At 47.9% G+C, this 25,334-nt stretch overlaps 1 protein-coding gene across 9 annotated transcripts in view; it reads left to right on the forward strand.

Annotated features, from left to right (window-relative positions):
• ATP7B (ATPase copper transporting beta) overlaps nt 1-25,334 on the forward strand; it is an 81,100-nt gene that overhangs the window by 26,859 nt on the left and 28,907 nt on the right. For 8 of the 9 annotated variants that reach the window (XR_006194414.1, XR_006194399.1, XM_042908351.1 and 5 more), the window contains 7 exons: nt 6,147-7,401; nt 14,324-14,581; nt 16,634-16,797; nt 18,599-18,760; nt 20,927-21,003; nt 22,745-22,919; nt 24,582-24,815. Coding sequence is in view for 7 of the 9 variants with exons in the window: in XM_042908122.1 (XP_042764056.1) it covers nt 6,147-7,401; nt 14,324-14,581; nt 16,634-16,797; nt 18,599-18,760; nt 20,927-21,003; nt 22,745-22,919; nt 24,582-24,815 (2,325 nt within the window). In the remaining 2 variants the exon portion in view is untranslated. Of the gene's footprint in view, nt 1-2,839; nt 3,077-6,146; nt 7,402-14,323; nt 14,582-16,633; nt 16,798-18,598; nt 18,761-20,926; nt 21,004-22,744; nt 22,920-24,581; nt 24,816-25,334 lie in introns of those variants that run through there. The other variant, XM_042908274.1, reaches the window with a different exon arrangement.

A 25,334-nucleotide genomic window follows, 5' to 3' on the forward strand; every position in this document is an offset into this window, starting at 1 on the left:
AAAAAGTACAAAACCACATGTGTTTTTTGATGGAAGCTTTTTTTTTTTAATTTAAATTTTAAGAACTGAAAAACATAGACAGTCTCACCCGCAGGTAACCTCAATTTTATGTATTAATAAATCTGCATACATACAGGTTTAGCAACAAGACATTGATTCTTCCTCAGTGGAGGTTTTAGAGACTGACGCCAGTCCGCCTGGGTGTTTCATGTGGGATCTTTTCTTGAGTCAAACAATCTCTTCGGACCCTCCCTCTCTTAGGAACCTCTGACATCCAGGGATTTCTCAGATAAGGGTAGGGCCTGGCAGTGACTCATTCACAATGTATTCCAGAGGATGTGGAACGTCCCAGAACCACCGCCACCTCTCCTTGCGTCCTGCCTCCTCTTGCAAATGTAGTTGCCTTGAAATGCATTTGCAGTTAGGAATATTGAAGGGAGCAGAATGAGTGCCAGTGTTCCGCTGTAGTTTTTCTGAAGTACCAGAGACCCCGAGAGGTGACATACTAAGGGGCGAAGGCCCGACTCAGAAGCCAGCGGCCGGGCTCAGGGCTCCCGGCCGCTCTTCTGCCTCCTCCTTACTTTGCTCACTTGCTGAGGTGTTAGCCTGTTCCTTATTGTGGCAGGTAAGATGTGGCTGTTTTTCCGTGTTTTTCTGCATTTTGCTTTTCTGCATTGCAGTCTCCTCCTGTAATTAACATGGCTAAAAGGAAAATGTAACCTTAAATGTTGTTTTTAAAAAAATAGCCTGCTGGACTTTTGAGCTGGATTTAAATCCTAGCTGTTACTTAAATTGCTTTGTGACCTTTGATAAATCGGAGTCTGTTTCCACAGTAAAATGGTGATAAGAATATCTCTTTGTAGAATTATCTTGAGCATTAGAGATGTAAAATGCCATCCCCATAAAATACCACTGAGAACCATTGACTATTTTCTCTTATTGGATCTGCGTGCGTATGAAAGAACCAGGACTTCTCTGTATTTTGAAAGCTCGGGTGCGTAGAGTTGTGGGGGGTGGAAGTTATATGCTGGAAGAATTGCATGCCTGTATATCGTTTTTGCCTTCAAAGTTGTTAAGGGTGGCACACACCCTTCAAGGTGAAAGAAGTCTCAAGGATAAATGGGCGAGCGGTGTCCTTACGGTTGACGGAGATCCGATAAGTGAGACTGAGAGCTCTCAAAAGTGGCTCTAGCGGTCCTTGCTTTGTGCACACGGTAGAATTGCTCTTTGATTTGTGGTCACGGGCATTTTCTACAAGGCATGCCATTTCTGGGCTTTTCAATTTCAGTCTGGCTTTGAAACCTTTCATCAAAGCGTGGCACCCCACTTCCAATTTCTTCATACCAGGCTGGCCTGTCTGCACATCTTATTTTCCTTTCCTGGCTCCATCTTGGTGAACCGACCATTTGTATTCCTTTACCCGTCTTTTCTTTTACAAGCCCTGGCACTCACAGCAAAGTCCATGTGCCCTGGGTATCCAGAGAGTAGCAGAGAATTGAAGTTCATGTTTGGATTCCCCTCTGTGGAATTTCCCCCCTCCTCCTGTGTTTCCAGTCCCTTCTAATCCTGATGCCCAGTATACTGATAGTTTGTTAAAAATTCCAAAGTTAGTTCTTCCCCAGTGTGTTGTTGGGCTTGCCAAAGAAGTAAGTCCCAGATGTCTGTTCTCAAGAAATATATAATTCAGTGAGAATTAGGCAACATTAGGGCTTCCATAAAGTTTTCCCAGGACACACTTTGTTCCCTGGACCCCCTCTCCAATGTGCCCTTAAACCTCAACGTGTTTGTTTGAATTCATTTGAGTTTCCCCCTGACAAAGATTCTCCTCACTGAGGAATGGAATTAAAACCACACACACGTACCGATTGTATACACTTAAAAACTATCCAAACACCCAGCAACAGTTATGAGGTTGCTTCTAAACCAACAGAGACTTTCGTGTTTCATAAAGTGTTCCGTGCAAAGCAAAGCTTTGTCTTTCGTAACTGCTTGTCTTTAGGAACCTGCCTGTCTAGAAGGGGGGCCTCTGAGTATTGTTTGCTACAAACAAATAGCTTCTAACGCTTCTGCAAACCCTTTTGGCCGGAGCATAGAATCCATAATCCAGGGATTAAGAGCTAGCATTGTGGCCTGGGGTTTGGTGAGTTAGAGCTAGATCTAACTCAGTTGGGTTAGATCAGTTGGGTAGTAAATCATTAGGGATTTGTTTTTCCAACAGACTAGGTGATTGAGGGTTATGTCTTGTTTTAGGGAGGCAATTCTACTTATTAAGATACTGTATTAAAGCAAGTGTCCTTGAATATCGTAGTTTTTCTTTTAGCTTTTTCAATTAATTATTTAATACCGGTTACAATCAAGTCACGGTTCTGGATCTCCTTTTACTCCTGTGTGGTTTTTTTTCTTTAATTTTCAGTTTTAAACTAATTATTTTTTAGAATTTGGTAATGTGTGCGCATTGTACAATAGGTTATACGTTGAAAAATAACTCTTCCTCCCCTCTCCTTGCCTCAGCCGATCCTCCTCAGACTCTGTACCAGTTTCTTATGCCTTCTCCCAGAGCCCGTCCATGTATATACAAGCAGCTATGGGGATAATACTCCTTTGCTCACAAATAGTGCTAGCATGCTATGATAGAACTAACTTTGGTGGCTCTCCCAACGAACTACAGCTCCTTGTATTTAAGCCCTTATATAATTCCTTCCCGTACTGACTGAGCTTGGCCATGTGCCTGGCTGTGGCCAATGGTGAATTAGCAAGCGTGATGCTAGCAGAGGCTTGGTAAGCGCTTGCATACTGGGACCTGTTCTCTGGGAATGTTCACTATTGTGACACTCCCTCTCAGAACCCAGAAACCACCAGCTGTGAGGTACCCAGCCTAGCCACGTGGAGGGGCTCCATGGAAGAGAACTGAGGTCTCTGCTAACAGCTTCCAGTCACCCACATCAACCTGCCAGCCATGTCACGGACAAACCGTCTTCTTGGAAGTGGAACCTCCAGTCTCACTGAGGCCGCCCCAGACGATGCCATGAGGAGCAGACAAGCCTTCCCCGCTGAGCCCTGTCCAAATTGAAAAATTGTGAGCTATCTCTCTGAGCCACTAGATTTGGCTTGTCAGGCAGCAACAGATAACTAAAACACTGTATTCACCGTAAATTCTGTGTCTTGCTTTTGTTCACTGAATGATATATTTGCTATTTCAGTATATTTAGAGCTGCCTCATTCCTTTTTTAAGAGCTGGAAACCATTCCTCTGTATAACCGTTCAATAATTTAGTTAATTGACCTCTTATTGATGGGCATTTATGTTTCCAGTTCTTTGCAGTGTTTAATATCTTTGTTGCATGCTTGCTTTTTTTTTTTTTAATTTTTAAAAAAAAAATTTTTTTTTAACATTTATTTATTTTTGAGACAGAGAGCATGAACAGGGGAGGGTCAGAGAAAGAGGGAGACACAGAATCTGAAACAGGCTCCAGGCTCTGAGCTGTCAGCACAGAGCCTGATGCGGGGCTCGAACCCACAGACTGTGAGATCATGACCTGAGCCGAAGTTGGACGCTCAACCGACTGAGCCACCCAGGCGCCCCTGTTGCATGCTTGCTTTTATACGTGAACAAATATATTTATTGAGTAAATTCATAGAAATAGAGTTGTTGGGCCAAAGAATATTTGGATTTGTCATTTTCATATGTAGTGCCAAGTTGCCCTCATGAGAGGTGATGCCCTCACCACCTCTAGGGACTGCGTGGATGGTGCCAGCCTGAGTGGTGAGAAGGGCCACCGTGCTATTGGAGTGTTACATTTCTTCCTTACTATTGTTTCTGCAGATGTTGAAAAGGCGTTTGCGTTTCCTGTTTGATGGACTGCCTCTTTTCTGTTGGATTGTTGGCCTTTTTCTTTTTAGAAGGAGCTCTTTACATTTTAACAAAATTAGCTCTTGCTTAGTATGGAGCAAATCTTCCTCCGCCCCCCCCCCCTTCCCCCCCCGTTTCTCATTTATCATTTTCCTTGGTCAGAGCCATATTTTCTCTTACTGTGGTTAGATTTATCAGTCTTCTCTAGCTTTTGGATTTTCTTGTTTTTCTGTTTCTTTTCTTGTATTTAGACCTGCCCTTGCCTGAGATTGTAATGGGTATTTTCCTGTGTTTTCTTGTATTATTACTATCTGAGGTCTCAGAAATATCTCTTGGTGTATAGGTCCCAAATTGTGTTTTTCCCAGTTATCCACTTAATACCATTGTGCTATGTCATCCTTATCATATACTGCACTTCTGTACCACAGGTAATTTGATTTGTACCACAGGTAATTTCAGTATATTTATTGAATGCAATGAACGCTTGAGTGGCTATCCCGTAAATTACTTGTTTACTTTTTTTTTCTCTACTATTTTAGGGAATACTACAATGAATGCTGTTAAAACAGTTCTTTATAATTATTAATCCCAGACTAGTTTCGGATTTCCTTTGTGGATGTACAAATGAACATTTATAGTCTGCTTTAGAAGTTATTTAAACTTTCAGGGCACCTGGGTGGCTCCGTTGGTTAAGCATCAGACTCTAGATTTGGGCTCAGGCCATGATCTCATTCTTTGTGGGCTGTGGCCCCGCGTCGGCCTCTGCACTGACAGTGTGGAGCCTGCTTGGGATTCTCTCTTTCCCTTTCTTTCTGCCCCTCCCCAACTTCTGCTTTCTCTCTCTCTCAAAATAAATAAATAAACTTTAAAAAAAAAAGGTTAAGGTTTTGTTAAGGTTCTCAAAAAGCTGAAGTTGGAAAGATAGGCATTTTATTTTATGCACAGGGTTACGGAGAAGGTCAATCCATGTAATGGAGATTCATCTGAAGATCTAAGTAGGATCGTGTAAGCACAGAGACTGGCATGCTTTTTTGTCACATACTGTATGTAAAGGCCTGTTCCCGAATTTCTGAAGCATGGAATAGTACTGGTATAAAAACTGTATCTAATTAGGAGAGTGGTGAGCCTGGGACCCTGTGAAAGGAGGATTTGGTTTTGTGAATGGAACAGGTGAAGCCACATCATTATGAGAAGTCAGGAAATTATGCGTATACTCTGGTGCATTAAGAAGATGGGTCCACTTAATTTGGTAAAACACTTTTAATTTTAGGTAGTGACCACAACTGTCCTGAACACCCAGGAGGGCAGTGATGCTCAGTGGAGGCAGAACAGAGAAGTTCCCCCAGCTCTCTGCCTCCTGCCCCTCTTGGCCCAGCCACTCATGCTCATTTCCCTGGCTCAAGGAGCATACCGCCAGACCTTTTTCCCCAGGCATGTGGTCTGACCCCACGGGGCCTCGGAGGTCGGCATTCAGAGCAGGTGCCCTACGGTTGTTGAATTTAACCCCTGCTGAGAGAATGACAGGGACACCCCTAGAAGGAGATACAGAAGTCAGGTGTTGCCTATTCTGTGTATGTGCATTGCAGCAGCACCCCCAGCGTTTGAGCTCAAAGGACCACGTTCTGCAGGGAGATTTCAGGTATCAGCCAGAGGTGAGGGGGGCTCTGCTGAGAGCCTCCACCCTCCCGTTGTGGGCCACTGTGCTGTCTGCCTCTGCTGGGGGCCTGCCACGCTCATTCTGTGCACATGAGCTGCATCACGCTCCCCTCCTTCCCTGTAGAGACCTCCGCATCTTCGAGGTAAGGAAAACAAGGTGGGCAGTTGACTTCTAGGTTCAGAGTCACAGAATGTTCAAGCTAAAAGAAACCCATTGGAACCATTTCATTAGATAAATAATGTCTTTATATCTTCCTTTCCCTGCATTTAATGTTGTTATACTCTCAGGATGTTTTGACACCAGTGGCAATGTTTTCCATTTTCTCAGTGCCAGACAAGCTGGGATATTTTAGCAAATATTAAGCTTTTTAAAAAAAAAATATTTATCTTTAAGAGAGAGAGAGTGTGTGTGTGTGTGTGTGTGTGTGAGTAGGGGAGGGGCAGAGAGAGAGGGAGAGAGAGAATCCCAACCAGGCTTCCCACTGTCAGCACAAGCCCGACGCAGGGCTAGATCTCACGAACCTGGGAGATCATGACCTGAGCCAAAATCAAGAGTCTGACGCTTAACTGACTGACCCACCCAGATGCCCCACAAATATTTAGTTTTAAGGATAAAAAAGTGTTCTTTCTTTTCCTTTTAGATCCTGTCTAAACATTCTTTGCCCGCTCGTGTCTGGGAGCCAGCAATGCAGCAGAAGCAGAGTTTCGCCTTTGACAATGTTGGCTACGAGGGTGGTCTGGACAGCATGTGCCCCTCTCAGACGACCACTGGCACCATCAGCATTTCGGGCATGACTTGCCAGTCGTGTGTAAAGTCTATCGAGGGCAGGATTTCGAGTTTGAAAGGCATCGTGAGCATTAAGGTTTCCCTGGAACAAGGCAGCGCGACTGTGAACTATGTGCCGTCGGTCCTGAGCCTGCCGCAGGTATGCCGTCACATCGAGGACATGGGCTTCGAGGCCAGCATCACAGAAGGAAAGGCCGCCTCCTGGCCCTCGAGATCCTCGTCTGCCCTGGAGGCCACGGTCAAGCTTCGGGTGGAGGGCATGACCTGCCAGTCCTGTGTCAGCTCCATCGAAGGCAGGCTGGGGAAGCTGCAAGGGGTAGTGAGGGCCCGAGTCTCCCTTGGCACCCAGGAGGCAGTCATTACTTACCAGCCTTATCTCATTCAGCCCCAAGACCTCAGGGACCACGTAAACGACATGGGATTTGAAGCTGTCATCAAGAACAGAGTGGCACCCGTAAGCCTGGGACCAATTGATATTGGGCGGCTACAGAGGACCAACCCAAAGACCCCTTTGACGTCTGGTACCCAGAATCTCAATAACTCTGAGACCTTGGGGCACCAAGGGAGCCGTGTGGTCACCCTGCAACTGAGAGTAGATGGAATGCACTGTAAATCTTGTGTCCTGAATATTGAAGAAAATATAGGTCAACTCCCAGGCGTTCAAAGTATTCAAGTGTCCTTGGAGAACAGAATTGCCCAAGTACAGTTTGACCCTTCTCGTGTCACCCCCGGGGCCCTGCAGAGGGCCATTGAGGCTCTTCCTCCTGGGAACTTTCAAGTTTCTCTTCCTGATGGAGCAGCAGGGAGTGGCACGGATAACAGGCCTTCCACGCATCTCGCCCCCGCCCCCGCCCCTGCCCCCGCCCCCGCCCAGGGAACCCGGATGCAGGGCCTGTGCAGTACCGTGGTGCTTGCCATTGGTGGCATGACCTGTGCGTCCTGCGTCCAGTCCATCGAAGGCCTGCTCTCCCGCAGGGAAGGGGTGCGGCGAGTATCAGTCTCTCTGACTGAAGGGACTGGAGTGGTGCTCTATGATCCCTCTGTAATTAACCCGGAAGGACTCCGAGCTGCTGTTGAAGAAATGGGATTCAAGGCGTCAGTCGTTTCTGGTACGTAGTTGACCCACGTGAAGCACACCCTGGGGTCCTCTCCTTTCTCCTTGCATCTTAGGACAGAGTGACAGCGGCCACACTCACTGCTCACCGGCCAATGTTGGTGACAACATTCTGCAACTTTTCCTTGCGTGTCAAGTGTATCAGGATAGAAGAAGTCGAATTTCTGGGTGTATAGCTTTTGCCCCTCGTGTAGCTGGGAATGAAATGCTAAGTTCTTTGCATTTTTCTGAAGAGAACTCCTGATTCTGTGTTGTTTTTAAAAAAGAGTCCTGTGGGGCCAGGGGGAACATCAGGCTCTTCTGTCTCCAGAAGAACCATCATCACACTCTCTGAGATTTCTCTGCCCAACCAAACAATAAAAACAGAACCTTAGTCTCACCTGGATCCCATTCTGTTGAAAGTGGGAATTGAGGGGATTCAGTGATGATTGCCCTTGCCCTCCTTGATGGCTGTGGGTAGAGGGGTGCATTTCTGCCGGGCGCCCGGGCCTGGGAGCGGTGGGCTGGTGAGTGAGTGAGACTCTCCTGAGAGCTTATGTTGTAGCCCCGCGTGAGCCGGTGAGCTCCAGGATGGGACGGGGATGCTGGAGGCCAGGAGGCAGCACAGTGTGCTGGGGTTGCTGACAGGAGCCCGAGCAAGCATGAGGACTCAGGAAGGTGGAGAGACGGGCGGGACAGCAGGGGGACCACTCTGAACGGGTCTGAGTGTCAGCTGAACTTGGACTTGACTGTAAAGGCCAGGGGGTCAGCAGTGGATTTCTTTTTTAAGTTTATTGACTTCTTTTGAGAGAGAGACAGAGCGAGCAGGGGAGGGGCAGAGAGGGAGAGAGAGAATCCCAAGCAGGTTCTGTGCTGACACTTGGGGCTGATCTCACGAACTGTGAGCTCGTGACCTGAGCCAAAATCAAGAATCGGACGCTCACCCGACCTCGCCACCCAGGCATCAGCAGTGGATTTTCATCAGAGGAAGCGCAGGCGAGTTTGCACTTGAGCTGGCCAGTCGGTGTCAGTGTAGTGTGGATGGAGGCACGGAGGCCGTGTGGGAGGCTGGGTGAGAGGAGGTGGGGCTGGAGGGCAAGAGACGGAATAGGGTGACATTCAGGAGGTTGGGTCCAGCAAGCTTGGTCCAGAGGAGGGGTGTGATGGGGCAGGCCGTGGAGGAAAGGGAGAGCCGGCGGGGAGCCCTAGGTGTGCAGTTGCCGGAGGCCGGCTTGAATTCCTGGAGAGTGGGGCTGGAAATGCAGATTGGAGTGGCAGGAGCCAGGGGAAGTGACGGAAGACCAGGGAAAGCGAGCGTGACCGGGGAAGGGCAGAGGGAGGAACGTGATGGCACTGGTGTGGAAGGAAGGGGTGTCCGGAGGAGGAAATCGTCACAGACAGGGACGGCACCCTGGAAAGAAAGGAAGCCGTGTCAGGGGCCTCAGGCTCCGTGCAACTAGGAGGCGGGGGAGGCTCCGGTGAGCCCAGCTGCATGGTGGAGCCGCAGACCTCCAGGAGACGAGCCAAGCGGCGGTGGAGAGGTGATGGATGGGTGCAGCCTTCAGAGCCAGGCCGGAGATGAGGAAGCGCGGGACATGCCACAGCCAGCTGTGTGGGCAGCAAGGTTTTAACCGTTTGGGTCCCAAGGTACTGGCCCCGTGGGGCGGGGCGAGTTGCAGGTAGACCGGGACGATACAGTGCCAGCTGCGGGCACTCAGACTGTGCTGCAGGGCGGTGGCCAGCCCGGCACCAGGAGGGGCTCGTGGGCAAAGCCCCCCGGCCGCGCCCAGGGCCAGCCGGACTGGGGCTTCCCACATGTACTTTGCAGCGGCCGCCGAGATAAAGTGCGTCTCCTTGGAAAGGTCCCCTGTCAGTGGGGCTGGCCTGCACTTACACCCTTAAAGGCAGTGGGTAAGTCATGTGGAATGACTCGGCCCCGTTCTGTACTTTGTCTTTTGTACCACGTTTCAGGAAGGAGTTTGTTTTTAAACAAAAATCAGTAAGGAACACACAGTGGAACACACAATGGAACAGTAAATCCTGTACTTAAATGGTAGGAAATGTAGTACAGAGTCATCATCTGCTCTATTTGTGTGAGGTTTCAAGTCTTTAAACAGTAGAGTCAGGTTGTTGGCAGTAAAAAGAAATTTGCATTGAACTGCATAATCCAGAATAATTGGATTTGACCAAGTAAGCCTAGAAAGAAAAGAACAGTGATTTTTATTGGACAGAATTATGTGTTTAGCCCAAGAGGTATTTAGTGTACCAGATTTAGCAAATAAAATATAGGACACTTAGTTCAATTTGAATTTCAGATCAACAGTGACTAATGTTTTGGTATAAGTATGTCCCAGGCAACATTTGGGGCACGCTTATACTAAGAAAGTATTTGTTGTTTACCTGAAATTCACATGTAGCTGGGCGTCTTGTATTTCACCTGGCAGTCTTAATTTAGGATAAACCGTAAGTGTGCCGGTAACTATCACTGTAGCCACTTAGATATTAAAAAAGAATTACGTGTATTTGGTGGGTCATTCCGGATTGACCAGGGAGAGGGGCTTCTTGAGCACAGTCTTAAAACCAGGTGATTTGTTTCTCCTTGGACTCAGCAGCACCCAGCACATAGTAGGTATTTGTGAAGGAAGCGAAAGAGAAAGAAAATAACAGGCTGTGACAAGCCGGGTCGTGGGGTAGCTCAGTGACGGGATTTAATCCAGGAGCTACTCAGACAAGTTAGAGAGCCGAATAACCAAACCAGGGAATGGGAAGGAAACCCAAGAGATGGCTGGTAGCAGAAGCTGGCACCCCAGGCAGGAGGGTGCCACCAGAGCCCAGGGGCTGAGGTCGCCTGGTGGGAGCTGGCTCACCACCGGAGCTACTAAGGGAGAGGCCGTGGCCAGGAGCTGGGCTCCCAGTAGGTAGATGGGAAACACATTAGGTTTCCCCCATTTCTGTCCTGTTTCCCACTTGCTACCTCCAGGATACCAAATTTAACCAGAAACCAGTTGACAAGGGAGCCTGGGAAAAGTGGTTTTGCAGGGTCAGCCCCCTTGATAATGGAACAGGGAGAGGAAGGGGAATGATCAAGAGCATGTAGGCAAGCGGCAGACACTGAATTTCAGTCAGCTTATTTGACAGCTAAAAATACAGTAAGATCTGGTTTTTATCTAGAAATCAGCTCTGCATTTGTGCACTGGTTGCCTGGTAAATGTTTTTTGTATGAATGAATTAATGGACAGGTGATTGGATATATGAATACAGCGTGAGGAAAAGTCATCTATCATGTATGACATGTTCCCCTCAGCCTTGTAAATGGATAATGTCACTTCTGGGGCACTGTTCCCTCATCCCAGCACGTACTGAGGGTCTTCTGGGCCCCAGGCACTGTCCTGGCCGCCATGAGTACTCGGAGGCCGTCCAGGACCCGCCCACATACAGCTCATACTCTAACAAGGAAGCAGATCAGAGACCCATCATCCAAGGCAGGTTGGAATACATGAGACAAGGCAAGTGTAGGTAAAGCACTCCTGAGATTCAAAAGATGAGGAGAAAAGCCGGCATCTGGTTGTGGGGCTCCCAAAGACCGGATAATGGAGGTGACATTGGAGCTGGGCTCGGGTAAGACTTCAGAACGCGATGGCATCTCAGCAGGCAGAGAGGGGCAAGACCACACACCGGGAAAAGTCGGAGGAGACATGAGCTCCAGCTTGTCTCGGGAGCAGTCTGGCTTGGGTGGAACTTGAATATAAGTAATGGAAGATAAGGTCAGACGGGCCAGCATCCTGGTACAAGCCACCATCAGCTGTGTCCACTAGACAGGCTCTGAGCTAGTCTCTCCTTCCCGCCTTTCAGCCTTACAGTCTGTTCCCTGCCCAGTATTCACAGTAATCCTGTTACTCTGTTAATACTCTGAAACCTTCCCATCTTAAGAGGGAGTCCTTAGGGTGATCTAGAAGCCCCCTCCCTCCCCCCCCCCCCCGACTCCCTACCTTTCTAACCCCTTTCCAATCCTCATATCAGGCTTGTCCTCACCTCAAGGTCTTGTACCTGCTATCCCTCTGTCTAGAATATTCTTACCCCAGAATCCACGTGGTGTACTTTATTTCACATATACTTTTCTGGGCTTTTCCAAAGCATGTGTAATTTATATTTAGAAATACATAGATTTGTATTATACATAGTGGTTTTGTAATCTCTTTCACCCCACAATTTATCATAAACATACTTATAGGTCCGTCCATATGTCTGCAACACCATGTTGAGTGGCTGCAAATCATTCCGTCATATGGATGCACCGTAACTTAGTCATAACCAGTTTCCTACTGGACTGTTCCCATCTACTTCATGTGCATGTGATTGTAAAGAATACTGATGGGCATCTTTGAGGCTAAATTTTGTGCACACAGTTATTTCCTTACGGTAAATACCCGAAAGTGTAATTGCTCGGTCACAGAGAGTAAACATTATTTCATTCCATTACAAATACTTATTGTGCCTCTACTAAGTGCCAAGCAGTTAGAGGTACTGTTTTTGATAATATTGTCAGGTAGACTTCCAGAAAGCTGAATGCCCACCCATAGTATTAGCGTAGATTGATAAAGAAAAACGACCCAATAACACAGGCTTGTTTGGGTCTTGTTAGTTTAATTCAACTTTCTTTAGCAATCTCCAGAAGCCCCGAATTTAGTTGAGTTAGATCTCAATGTGGAAGAAATGGCAATGTGTAAATTATAAGTTAGTAAGGGGGGTATGAAATTCTCTGTAATAGTACCAATATTAAAATTGTTGACCACAATATTTGGATAGACACGCAGGTGAATCCAGAAAACAGATGATGGACTGGGAAAATCAGGAGAGGTTGGACAGGTGCAGGAGGGTTCATGGGTATGGGAGGGGTTGATGGGTACAGGAGGGGTTGATGGGTACAGGAGGGTTGGACAGGTATGGTTGGGGTTGTTGGGTACAGGGGGTGATGGGTGCGGGGGGGGGGTGATGGGTATGGGAGGGATTGATGGGTATGTCAGGGGTTGATGGGTGCTGGGGGATTGATGGGTACAGAAGGATTGGATAGGTAAGGGGGGGGGTTGATGGGTGCAGGAGGGTTTGACAGGTAAGGGAGGGGTTGATGGGTACTGGAGGGGTTGATGGGTGCAAGAGAGTTGGACAGGTAATGGGAGGGGTTAATGGGTGCTGGAGGGGTTGATGGGTAGAGATAGAATGTCGAGAGGCTGAGGCTACAAAACAGCTTTTGTGAATTTGAGATCCAAAGGCCAGAGTCATTTTGAACAATGACAAAGACCAGGAGAGTACACCTGTGCTGATGGATGAGGTGTGGTCTCTGCTTCCGAAGGTAGAGGGGTCCTGTAAGGCCAGGTCCTTGGAGGGTTTTCACTGAAGGTGCTGAAAGTGTTGATCAACTGGACTCTTAGAATGAGTTTCGGAAGTAGTTTTTAGCACCTTTCAGAAAATGAGCAAAACATCCCAGGATGTGAGATTTATTTAGAAGAAAGACTTTGCAAAGTCATGGCCTATTGTCAGTACAGGTTAATGCCAACTTCTATCTTCTGCAGCTGTGGATTTTCAAATAGCGAGAGTTCGTTTTTTAAATGATGTAATTATCTTTTGTATATACTCTTAAAGGTCCTTTCTGTTATCAAATTCTGTTATCAAAAGGTCTGACTTTCTGGAGTGATGAAAACTTTCTACATCTTGACCTGGGTGATTAGTTACGTATACATATATACACACATGCGGTGGGGAGAAAAATGGTCCCCAACAGCATCTGCACCCTCATCCCAGAACTCGGTGGGGGAGAGGATGGTCTTTTCGGTTTATGGAGCTGGTTCCACTGGATATCCAAGTGGAGAGAAATTAACCCTAACTCTTACCTCTTACCTACACAAAGTTAAAATGCAGGTATCATAGGCCTGATGGGGAAGTTCATTAAAATAGCAGCTTCTAGAAGAAAGCAGCATGAACATTTTCACTGTTTAGGTAGCACGAAACATACTAACCATGAGAGTTGGTTTAGTTGGTTGATAAGTCAGACCTCATTAACATTCGGGACTTCTTTTATCAAAAGAGACACCATTAGATGAGAGTGCAGGTGCGGAGCACAGACCGGGAGCAGATACTTGCAGTGCGGACCCACGACAAGGATTCGTGTCCAGAGTACATACAGGACGTAGGCAAACGATAAGAAAAAGGCAAACAACTCAATAAAGGTGTGTTGGTTGTTTTGGTTGTTGTAGGGAGGGAGTGAAGGACTGCTAACCAGAATGTGACCGTGGTTAAAGGGACAGATCCTGGAGGTAGAGACCTGGTTTAGAAAAAGCTTCATTACTTATCACCTGAGGAATTCGGGGCACATTTTTAAATTTCTTGTAACTCAGGGGCGCCTGGGTGGCTTAGTCGGTTAAGCATCTGACTTCAGCTCAGGTCATGAACTCGCGGTTCTTGAGTTCTAGCCCCGCGTCGGGCTCTGTGCTGACAGCTCGGAGCCTGGAGCCTGCTTCAGATTCTGGGTCTCCCTCTCTCTCTCTTCCTCCCCCACTTGCACTCTGTCTCTCTCTCTCAAAAATAAAGAATAAAAAAAAATTTCTTCTAACTCAGTTCTTTATAAAATGGGGGCGATAGTCCTATGTACCACAGCTGTTTTAAAGGACGTGTGCTTCGCAGAGGGCCTGGTGAGTTCTTCTTGTTGTCATCATCTAATTAGAGCACTCATCCAACTGGAGCATTCCATTCTTGAGTATTGGCATCTTTTCATGTGTCTGTCACTGTGTGCCTGTGTCTGTAGTTGTGGGGAGGTGGGGGACAGTGATGGAAACACCAACCTTCATGGAGCTGTTTTAAGAACTTTGTCAGGCTCGAACCTCCTGTTGTAAAAAAAGTTCTTTGTCCTTTTAATCTGAATGATTTCTTCCATTTTATCCTAGAAAACTGTTACAGCAACCATGTTGGGAACCGCAGCGCAGGTAATTCCACAGTGCACACCACAGCTGGCGGACCTGTGTCTGTGCAGGGAACGGCTCCCCATGCTGGGGGGCTCCCTAAGAACCACAACCCCGGCAGCTCGTCAAAGTCCCCGCAGGCCTCTACAGCAGTGGCACCACAGAAGTGCTTTTTACAGATCACAGGCATGACCTGTGCATCCTGTGTGTCTAACATAGAGAGAAACCTTCAGAAAGAGGCAGGTAAGCCATCTACACACTGAACTGGGGAAGCCGCGTGTAGGCTGTGAGCCCCTGCGGTCAGCAGAATGGGCACTGTGCTCTCCCTTCACGATCCTCATTGATTCAGTTTGTCAGCAGCCCTGATACTCTGGCAGCAAGTTCATTAGGTGATGGTAGAGATGTTTGTCTGATGTTCTTGGGCAATTGGCATTCTGCTGCTTAGGAAGTGTTTAGTTTGTTTAAGATAAAATGTCTCCGAGTAAGTTAGTGAGGGGCAGTCCAGTTTAAAGGTCAGGGACATTCCGTGGGTAACTTCCTCAGCTTGTCCTAGTGGTGGTCTTTACCTCCTCCACCCCCACCCCCAGTCCCATCCGTCAGCCTCCAGCTAGCACATGAATACGTAGCCTGCAGTTTGCAGAGAAGTTGCAATTTTGAATATTCTGTCCTTTGTCCCTGTAAATCATAGAGTGTTAACGGAAGTGCCCAAGTTTTGTCCTCTGAACTACGTTTCCAGTACTGTCTCTGAAACCTGAAAGTGCAACAAAGATCCTGTCCCACTTTTGTTTGGAAAATATCTTAACCATGACGACTTTGCCACCGGAGTCCCTTTCTCTCTTTCCATGTATCTCTCTGCTCAGATTCCTTGGCCATCACAGGCAGCCCCAAATTGGGATGATGTGTCTCCAGCCTCTTGTTCCCTATGTTTTATCGTGGCTGGAGCTCTAGAAAGACTCTTCTCAAATTTAGGTGTTCTAAGAGTTTCTTTGTCATCCATGGGCTGGCTGTTCATAAAATATCCTACATCTCATGGTTCCTGTGTTTCTTTTCCCGACTTGCAGCCCTCATTTTTATTCCTTATGGCATCCTTTCTAAAGCACGTTTCTTTCTTTTATGTGAATGAGTCTTATTTTCCCCCTCAAACTCACAAATAATCTCACTGGATATACAATGGCATCATGTCCCAGTCAATGCATCGTATGTTAAAAATATTGTAAGTCAAAAATGCATTAAAGCCTAGATGGCTCAGTCAGTGAAGCATCAGACTCTTGGTTTTGGCTCAGGTTCACAGCCCCATGTTGGGCTCTGTGCTGATGGTACGGACCCTGCTTGGGATTCTCTCCCTCCCTCTCTTTCTGCCCCTCCCCCCTACAAAAATGCATGAACGTTTAAAAAAATGCGTTTAATACACCTAACCGACCAAACATCATAGCTTGGCCGAGCCACCCTGAAATGTGTCAGAATGTGTATCTGTCGCTCATTGTCATGATGGCGTAGCCCCAGGAAACATCCAAACCCAAAATCTGAAGTCTGGTTTCTAACGAATGTGTATCGCTCTCGCACCAAAATGAAGTTGAAAATTTTTAAGCCAAATTAATTGTAAGTCGGGGTGGTCTGTAATCTGTAGGATTTCTCTTCCACTTCTGAATGGGATCAGAGCCTGAAAAAGAGTAAGGACAACCACTTTTGAAAGAATTTTTTTCTCCATGTATGAAAAGTGTCTGAGGGAAAAGGACACCATTTAACTGACATTTAGTAGTTGCAAGCTGCAGACTGTATCCCTTGCTGTGAGGTGTGGACACGGTCCGTGTCTTCTCCAGCCTGACTCAAAGCCACCCACCCCACCCTCCACCCCACCCTGCTGCCATCCCGGTGCCAGCAGCACAGGCATCACCTGGGAGCCGGGTGGACCTACAGAACCTCAGACCCACTCCAAACCTACTGAGCCGGAATCTGTAGGTTAACAAGGTCCTCGGTTGATTTGCTCATCAACGTGTGAGGAGTGCTGTTCTAGAACAGTGGTTCTCACACTTGGCTGGTACGTTAAAGTCGCCTGGGGAGCTTTACAAAAAGATGCCTGGCACCCACCCTGAGGGGTCCTGGTTTAACTGGTTTGGGTTTGGGGCCAGGCATGGTGCTCGTTAAAAGGCCAGGTGATCCTAAAGTGCAGTCTGCTTTGAGAACTCCTGTTCTAGAGGCTTCTGGGAGCAGATGTGTTTCTTTGTTAGGTTGTGTTGAATGTGTCATCCCAGAGGCCCTGCCTGGAGTGTTGTAACTGTGGCCCGACGGTTCCAGGTATTCTCTCGGTGCTGGTCGCCTTGATGGCTGGAAAGGCAGAGATTAAGTACAATCCGGAAGTCATCCAGCCGCTGGAGATAGCTCAGCTCATCCAGGACTTGGGCTTTGAGGCTGCAGTAATGGAAAACTACACAGGCTCAGATGGTGACCTCGAGCTGATCGTAAGTGCAGCGGCCAGGCGGGCGCTGGGGCAAGAGGGCTGCAGGCGTCTGACAGGGGCCGGGAAACTTCTCCCATTTTGCACGTATCCTGCATGTTGTCGGAGTTGCGTTCTCCTTTGAAGCCAACAACAGTGACCTGTTCATTTTGTGCAGGAATGTCAGTTATGTCAGAGAGTCATAGGGGTACATCCCACTGGGCGCCTTCAAGGTGTGAGGGGGAGGAGGAGGTGGGTGGCGGGAGTGTGGGAGGAAGAGGACCCCCAGAGCTTGGTCTTGAGAGAGTTGAATATGACCACATTCCATAAGGCCCAGAGGGAAGCTAGAATGCAGAGATGTGGCAAGGCCAGGGGAGGTGAGTCGGTGTGGTAGCCAGTGTCAACCAGTGCCACCACAGCGGGGGAGGGCTGGCTCGTAGGCACAGGGGTGTCTAGAAGGTAACTGGCGACCGGCGTCCTGAAGCACACGGTCCAAGATGAACGGTAAGGATGGTTGCTGTGCCTAGTGTGGACGGGGAGGGGATGGTACGGGGCCTCGTTTTTCCTGTCTGTCTACTGTCATCTGCACATGACCGCAAATCACTGAAACATTGGGTACATCTAGCATTTCCAGTATGCTGTGTTCACAGGCACTTCCGTACAAAGCTTTTTATGTGTAAATAAGGGGAGACTGTGAGTAATGCTGTTTTACTGAGGTGAAAGGGTCTTGCTTCCTTAACTGTGTTCAGTTACTGCTGTTAGTAGTAAGTAAATGTTTAAAGAAAGAGTACTAAGGACACGAGTGGCACTTTGAGCTCTTGATAAGTGACATTCTTTGTAGAGCAAACCCTTTGCCCTGGACAGGCCTCCCAGTGTGTGGTCAGGTAACACGACCTGCTCTCTGGGTTCTAGCCCCGGTCATGCCCGCCACAGGAGCAGGACCCTCGCTGCAGACCCTCAGCCCCAAGGGGATGCCTCTGTCTCTCTCAGACTACTGTGGAAAATCTAGATCACAAATATTATTGGGAAAGGTGAAAACATTAAAAAAAGATTGTTTTTAATGTTTATTTGTTTTTGAGAGAGAGAGAGAGAGAGAGAGACAGAGCATGAGCACGGGGAGGCAGAGAGAGGGAGACACAGAATCTGAAACAGGCCCCAGGCTCTGAGCTGTCAGTACAGAGCCCCAAGCAGGGCTCGAGCCCATGGACCTCGAGGTCGTGACCTGAGCCAAAGTCAGACGCTTAACCAACTGAGCCACCCAGGCACCCCAGTGAAAACATTTTTTGAACAGTGTTTTTTATCTTAAACTGAGCAGTGTCAGTTATATCGTTATCACATGCTCAGACACCAGACATTTTATGTCTGTATTTAATTAGTATTCTGGGAAATGTTGACCTCTGATACTTGGAAGAGCGACTCATCTGACTTGCCTAAATACATATCCAGGGATGGCATGTCTCACTCCGTGATGTGAAGACACACAGCGTGGCGTGGCAGCAGTGGCCTCACGGAGAGGGTAGGGTGGCTCACGAAAGCCCATCACTGTCAGAGCTGGAAGTGAAGCCTCGGTCTGTTGCCATCTGCTCAGTGACTGGCTACGTCTCTTGTCCCCGAGTTAGGGAAGAAGCACTGTTTCTATGCCCACAGCCCCTGGGGGAATGTTCCGGGTGAAAGTCCTGCACACAGGTCTGGAGGTGGGAGTCCAGGGCCTCAGGAAGGGTGCTGTGGAAAGAGGAAGGGCTCGTGGCTGCCTGTTAACCCAGCCCCCCGTGTGCCTTTGACGGGATCCTCTCAGTCCTGAGTAGTATTTTTGTCTTGTGCGGCAGATCACGGGCATGACCTGTGCATCCTGCGTTCACAACATAGAGTCCAAACTCACCAGAACGAACGGCATCACCTACGCCTCTGTGGCCCTTGCCACCAGCAAAGCCCACGTGAAGTTTGATCCTGAAATGATTGGTCCGCGGGATATTGTCAAGATTATCGAGGTAAGTCGTTCATTTAAAAACATTATACGAACTAATGTAGCGTTGTGCATCAACTATATTTCAATTAAAAAAAAATACCTTCCTTTTTCAAAACAGTGATTTATATGCACTGTAGGAAAATGAGAAAATATAGTTAACCAAAAAAATTAAAAAGAAAAAAGTCACCTAACCTCTCCTTCAGGTTTTCCGATGGAAATAAAGGTGGATTGTTTTAAAATAAACTGTGAAATCAAGTCAATATCAGACAGTCTGAGGGTGAAAATCAGTGAATGGGTAAGAAAAAGGATATTATTGTCTTAATTGCAGATATTCCTGGAGAAACATCAGTATCAGCAGGATACCTGGCACATGGGGTTTAATTACCTAATTGTAATTATGAAGTATTATTTAAGCCTGGACCAAACATCTATAGACCGAAGGATTGTTGGAAATGAGACGAATTGTACTGCGTTTTGCCACTATGTCAGGACTGCTCGTTGATGGGAGAGTTTGGTCGTTTCTCTTTTGGAAAATTACTTAGTGTTCATGCACTCCCTACCTCTGTTCCCTCCCTCGCTTTGTCCACAGACACTGCCATTTCCTTTTTAAGGCCTGTATTCTACCACACCGTGAGCGGGTGAACATTAGTGCTGAGCTGAATGGGTGAAGATAGTCAAAACTGAACGAGATTAACTCGTAATAACTGATGGTCAGGATAAATGGAGTTCAGCAGGAAGTTCTAACGCAGGGAAGCATCTTGTGGCAGGCTTGAAGTTGTCATCCATTTTCTCTTCACTGCGCGCGTGTTTAAGGGAGATGTTGCCTGTTCTGTGGCTTAGCAGAGCTCTTTGATGTGTGTTACGTAGGCTGCTGCTGCTGCTGCTAATAATTCTGTCTTAGAGGCACACAACACAGCTTCTTTATCAGATGGAGAAAGATCCCCAGAGAGGTTAAGTGACTTTGCTCGCTGGTACCCGGCTAAAGGTTGCAGGACTGGCCCTCAAACCCAGACCTTACAGTTCCAAGCTCAGCGGCCTTTCGAGTTTTGCCACACCACAGGTCATACAGAACAGCAGTGATGTGGCCCTGATGAGGCTAAGAAGTCAGACTGTTGTGCTCATAGGCGGGAGAGTCCCAGGTGGTGCTTTGAGCACATGTCAGTCACCCTTCTTACTTACCATGCCCGTCCCGGCCCCCATTCTGCCTGCCGATCTCAGGGCGGTGCCGCCTTTATCCGTGTCTGAGGAATATTACCAATGTCTGGCCTCCGTTCTTGCATCTCTGGTGCATCTTTTCCTAATGAAATTAGGTTGGTATTAGTCGTAAAAGGATTTGTCTTTACACGGTCCTAGATGCTCTTTCTCCAACCAGAACTTTTAATTTTTGTGTGAAATCCCAACATGAGAGTCCGAGGCCCCTCTTTATATTGTGCCGACTCTTGGGACATTTCCCCTCTTTATATTGATCGGGTGGGTTTATATTGTGCTTTTCCTGTGTAATTTCGTAAAGGGGTCAGATCAAATAAGGAAGAGAGGGTCGGGGAGCGAGGCAGCGCAAGAAACACTGAAAAGAACCAGCAGATTGCGGTACAGTCCCCATCTGGCTTCAGTGGGAGCCGCAGCGCGCAGGTGTTGAGGGAGCCAGGGTCTGCTCAGTGGGAAGAGGCCTGGGCTGGGAGTCCGGAGACCTGAGCACCAAGCACTGGGCCTCGCTCTTCTGACAGCACGATGGCTCTGGGCAGGATCTCTAACCTCTGACCTTCAGTTTCCTCATGCAGGGAATGAGTGACAGCCCCTGACCCCTCCATGTTTGGGGTTCTTCACACAGCAGTTCTGTGTGTCTAATTCAGCATTGACCAGCCTCGGGGCATGCTGAAGTTTCTTCCAGAACCTGCTGCCTTAACCCACAGAAGGAATAGGAGTCACCGTCTGGGGCCACCTCCTTGGGGATGACACAGTCTGTGAGCATAGCTGGTGCTGGACTTGTAGTATGACAAGTATGACAAGTATGACAGGACTTGTAGTATGATTTGGGAACGGAAGTCATGAACGGAAAAACCAATCCAGTCTTTTGAGCGATTTTCGAATGACCTTCTAATTTCAAAAGATGTAAAATGCTTTCTACCAACGCATGTTTTAACCAAGTGCCTTCCTCCCTCTTTCTCACTTTTCTTTTTTTAATAACAAGGAAATCGGCTTTCATGCTTCCCCGGCCCAGAGAAACCCCAACGTGCATCACTTGGACCACAAGGTGGAAATAAAGCAGTAGGTAGAACAGAAAAGAAACGCTGGATCTCTTGTCTAAGTGTCCCCCCCCTCCGCCCGCCCCACTGGGCCTGACTGCCTCGTTCTGTGCTTAAGGGTGTCCCTGCCCACCTGGCTTCCCACAGTGCCGTCCACATGGACTAGCTGCCTTACTACCCTTGTGACATTAACCCTCTAGAAGAGCGCTGTCCCGACAGACCTCCTCGCGATGACAGAAGTGTTCTCTACCCTCAGGGCCCAGTCTGGGAGCCACCAGCTGCTGAGCTGCTCATGGGACTAAGGAACTGAGTTTTTAATTTCATTTGATCTTAACTGATTTTAATTTAGATAGCCACTTACAGCTGGTGGCTAACAGACAGGACAGCACTAAGTTGGGATGGGAGGGAGAGGGTGTGGGTTTTTCCTTTTACAACACAGTATCTTAAGACTTTATTTGAAAGGGTTCTGGAAGTGGGGTCTGAGGGCAGGAAGCCTGGTCACTGGAAAGAAAATGGCCTGGGAAGAAGGAGGCCTGAGTTTATTCGTTGATGCAGACGTGCACTTACTCATTCAGCAAACACACGGGCACTGTCGTATGTAGGGCGCTATGCCTGGTGTTAGGAATGAGTGGGATACTGTCACGGCTGGGCTAGGAAAGAGTGGGTGGGAGGTGGATCAGGTGGGTTAAGGGCGTCTGGGAAACCAACTAGCAGGAGACACATGATCTGAGCCTCAAAGAATGAGTGGAAGTTGGCCAGGCAGTGGAGGTGGGGGTTGAGGTGAGAGTTCTCAAGGGGCATGGAGATGACAGCGGGGGGACCCTCAGGGACTCCTGTCCTTTGCTCTGGTTGGCATGCCTGGAGGAGGCAAGGACTGAAAGGAGATACACCTGGAAGGCCAGCGGCCGGGCTAATTCCAGGGCCCTGGCGGCAGCCTGAGAGTGTAGACTTCAGTGTTGTAGGCCAGGGTCTGTGGGCCAGGGTGGAGACGTGTCAGAGCTTCCACAACAGTCGGTGGGAATTGCATGGATGCTGATGCTGACAGGAGACCAGAGCTGTCACTGTGGTGTCCATCAAGAATGCTTTACGGTTCTCACTATTATTTTGAGAGAGAGAGACAGAGAGACAGAGAGAGAGTGTGAGCGGGGGAGGGGCAGAGAGAGCAGGAGTCACAGAATCGGAAGCAGGCTCCAGGCTCAGAGCTGTCAGCACAGAGCCTGATGGCGGGGCTTGAACCCACAGACGGCAAGATCATGACCTGAGCCGAAGTCGGACGCTTAACCGACTGAGCCACCCAGGCGCCCCAGTCACTGACTCTATTTTGAAGGTCAAACGTATAAGTATGTTCATACTAATACAATTTTGCTCTTATCTGTTTTTTACTTGGGAGTCTGTATAAGATTTTATTTTGAAGAAAGAGCAGCAGGCAGCCATATGGACTGGGATGTTCAACTTCCTGGGTCTAGATTCTCAGTTCTGGGCCTCAATTGCCTCCCCTAGAGATTAGAGGCAACAGGTCAGCCATGGGCAGGCAGAGGCTGCCTGTATGTCCCTGGAACAGCCCTGAGAAGTGTGAACGTTTAGATATCCTCTCAGGTGGCGGGCGTCAGGGAGAGAACCTTCCCTTCATTTTCGTACCCTTGGCCGTCCATCCCAGACGTGTGCCAAAGGCAAGTCTTAACCTGAGCCCCCAGGAGGAGACTAGCCCATAACCCAGCTGGCAGGTGGCACCTAATAGGTTGCTGTGCTGCTTTGCTTTGCAGGTGGAAGAAGTCTTTTCTGTGCAGCCTGATGTTTGGCATCCCTGTTATGGGTTTAATGATCTATATGTTGGTGCCCAGCAATGAGCCCCACGAGACAATGGTCCTGGACCACAACATCGTTCCAGGACTGTCCATTCTAAATCTCATCTTCTTTATCCTGTGCACCTTTGTCCAGGTGGGTATCTTCCCTCCCTGCCTCTGTGTGGCCAGCAGATTCTCTGCTCTGTCATGCCAGACACAGCCCATCAGCTTGGCTTAGGCGGCATTTTATCACAGCTTTCCTGCAGGGGCTGCTGTTTTCCTTTAGGACCTGCGGGGGGCACTGAAAGGACCTGGTTTCGCTGTCACTTTCACAGTGGTTGTAGGTGGTTGTAGGTGTTGGTGACGCGGTGTGTCCCTTATTTGTTTATTGTTTAGTTTGCATTGCCTTTGTTGTCAAAAGCAGCGGCTCGTGCCCCGAATAACAGGGCTGTGGTTCTGAGGAAATTATAATTTACTAAAAAATTGTTTCTAATGTTTATTTATTTTTGAGAGACAGAGAGAGACAGAGCATGAGCAGGAGAGGGGCACAGAGAGAGGGAGACGCAGAATCCGAAGCAGGCTCCAGGCTCCGAGCTGTCAGCAGAGAGCCCGACACGGGGCTCGAACCCACGAGCCGTGAGATCGTGACCTGGGCCAAAGTTGGACACTTAACCGAATGAGCCACCCAGGTGCCCCCTGAGGAAATTATAATTTAGAAGAGATGGGCCTGCTGGAGCTTCTACTCTAGGGACGATATTTAGGAGCTGGCTGTGTTTCTGGTGGGAAGTGTGCCCTCCCATCTGTTTTAGAATAAAAAATAAAACTCCTGAGGTAACGTGAGAATGTCTCTGGTTTAAGACTGAGTGTAATTATTTGTCAGCTGAATTTGCTTTTCTCTGTATTTTCTTTTTAATTATAAATGTAATATATATTTATTGTAGGCAATCCAAACCATACTGAAGTAGGAGAAGCAAAGGGGAAGATATTCTTTTGCTAGAATCATACCCTGCCTCCAGCCTAATCCTGTTCCCTAGGGTTACCTTAGTATTTTTGCTGGTTGGGCATGTGTGTTTACAGATCTTCATCTATGTAGAAAAAATACTCATTTTCACGTATATGTATGTGTGTACATGTTCACATAATATAGCCACACGGACTTTGTTTTTTTTTTTTATTTTTTTTAAATGTTTATTTATTTTTGAGACAGAGAGAGACAGAGCATGAACGGGGGAGGGTCAGAGAGAGAGGGAGACACAGAATCTGAAACAGACTCCAGGCTCCAAGCAGTCAGCACAGAGCCTGATGTGGGGCTCGAACTCACGGACCGCAAGATCATGACCTGAGCCGAAGTCGGACGCTTTAACTGACTGAGCCACCCAGGCACCCTGGGACTTTGTATTTTTTAACTGAAATAGGATCATACTAGATAAACTGATTTATAACTGGCTTTTTCACTTAACCATGTCTCATGGGCATCTTTCAGGTGAGTGGTTTATAGACCTAGCACACATCCTCTTTTGGGACTGCATAGCACTATCCATGTTATAAATGAACCATGATTGATGTCACCATTGCCACCGTTCTCTGCTGATGGACATTCAGGTCATGTGCTGTGGGTTTGAAAGGTCCCCCATGACCTTGACCCTCCGTTCCTGTGGCCAGTAGTCTTATGAATCAGGAAATACTTTTCCTACATGTCACTCGCAGAGTAGAAAGTAATGTCTAAGCATTTGCAGCCCTGAGGGGCCCCCAGGTCTCTGGTTGCTCCTTGGACTGGATGCCTGCTCATGCACTGTTGCTGTCCTCTGTCTTTCAGCTCCTTGGCGGGTGGTACTTCTACATCCAGGCCTACAGATCTCTGCGGCACGGGGCGGCCAACATGGACGTGCTCATCGTGCTGGCCACGAGCATCGCCTATACCTACTCAGTCATCATCCTGGTGGTGGCCGTGGCTGAGAAGGCGGAGAGAAGCCCCGTGACCTTCTTTGACACCCCCCCCATGCTCTTTGTGTTCATTGCCCTGGGCCGGTGGCTGGAACACGTGGCGAAGGTAACTGCAGCTCCGGGTGAAAAGAAGAACTGTGTCTTCAGTAATATAAGTCTTAATTCACGTGAACGCCTTGTTTAGAATTACTAATTATACACAGTCTGGCAAAAGACTTAAAGAAATGTGAAACCGACATATAATTAGGTGTTCTGATCACTAATCTCCAAACTGATTGCTACTTCTGAAATCCCAGCTAATCTGGTTAATTACTGAAACCTTTATTCAGGCGCATTGTGTAATGAAAAGAACCCCGGATTTCAGGCCCGCACGAATACTGCCTCTTCGTATATAACTGAGTATTTGGCTCATGAGTCTAGAAATCCATGTTTCCATCTTACGGTCAGGCCATTTTTAACACCCTGCATTTTAATGTATTCTATAAAAGAGTAGGACTGAGGCCCTAAAAGAAATTAAATTGAACCTTACAAAAAAAAAAAAAGAGGCAGTTAGTAGGCAGACTGGTCCTGTCTTTTCAGCTGAAATGTAATTCATAGAACTTGGTGGTATTGTACCTTCAGTGTG

Source organism: Panthera leo, chromosome A1, assembly GCF_018350215.1.
Source record: "Panthera leo isolate Ple1 chromosome A1, P.leo_Ple1_pat1.1, whole genome shotgun sequence".
Classification (NCBI taxonomy): Eukaryota; Metazoa; Chordata; class Mammalia; order Carnivora; family Felidae; genus Panthera; species Panthera leo.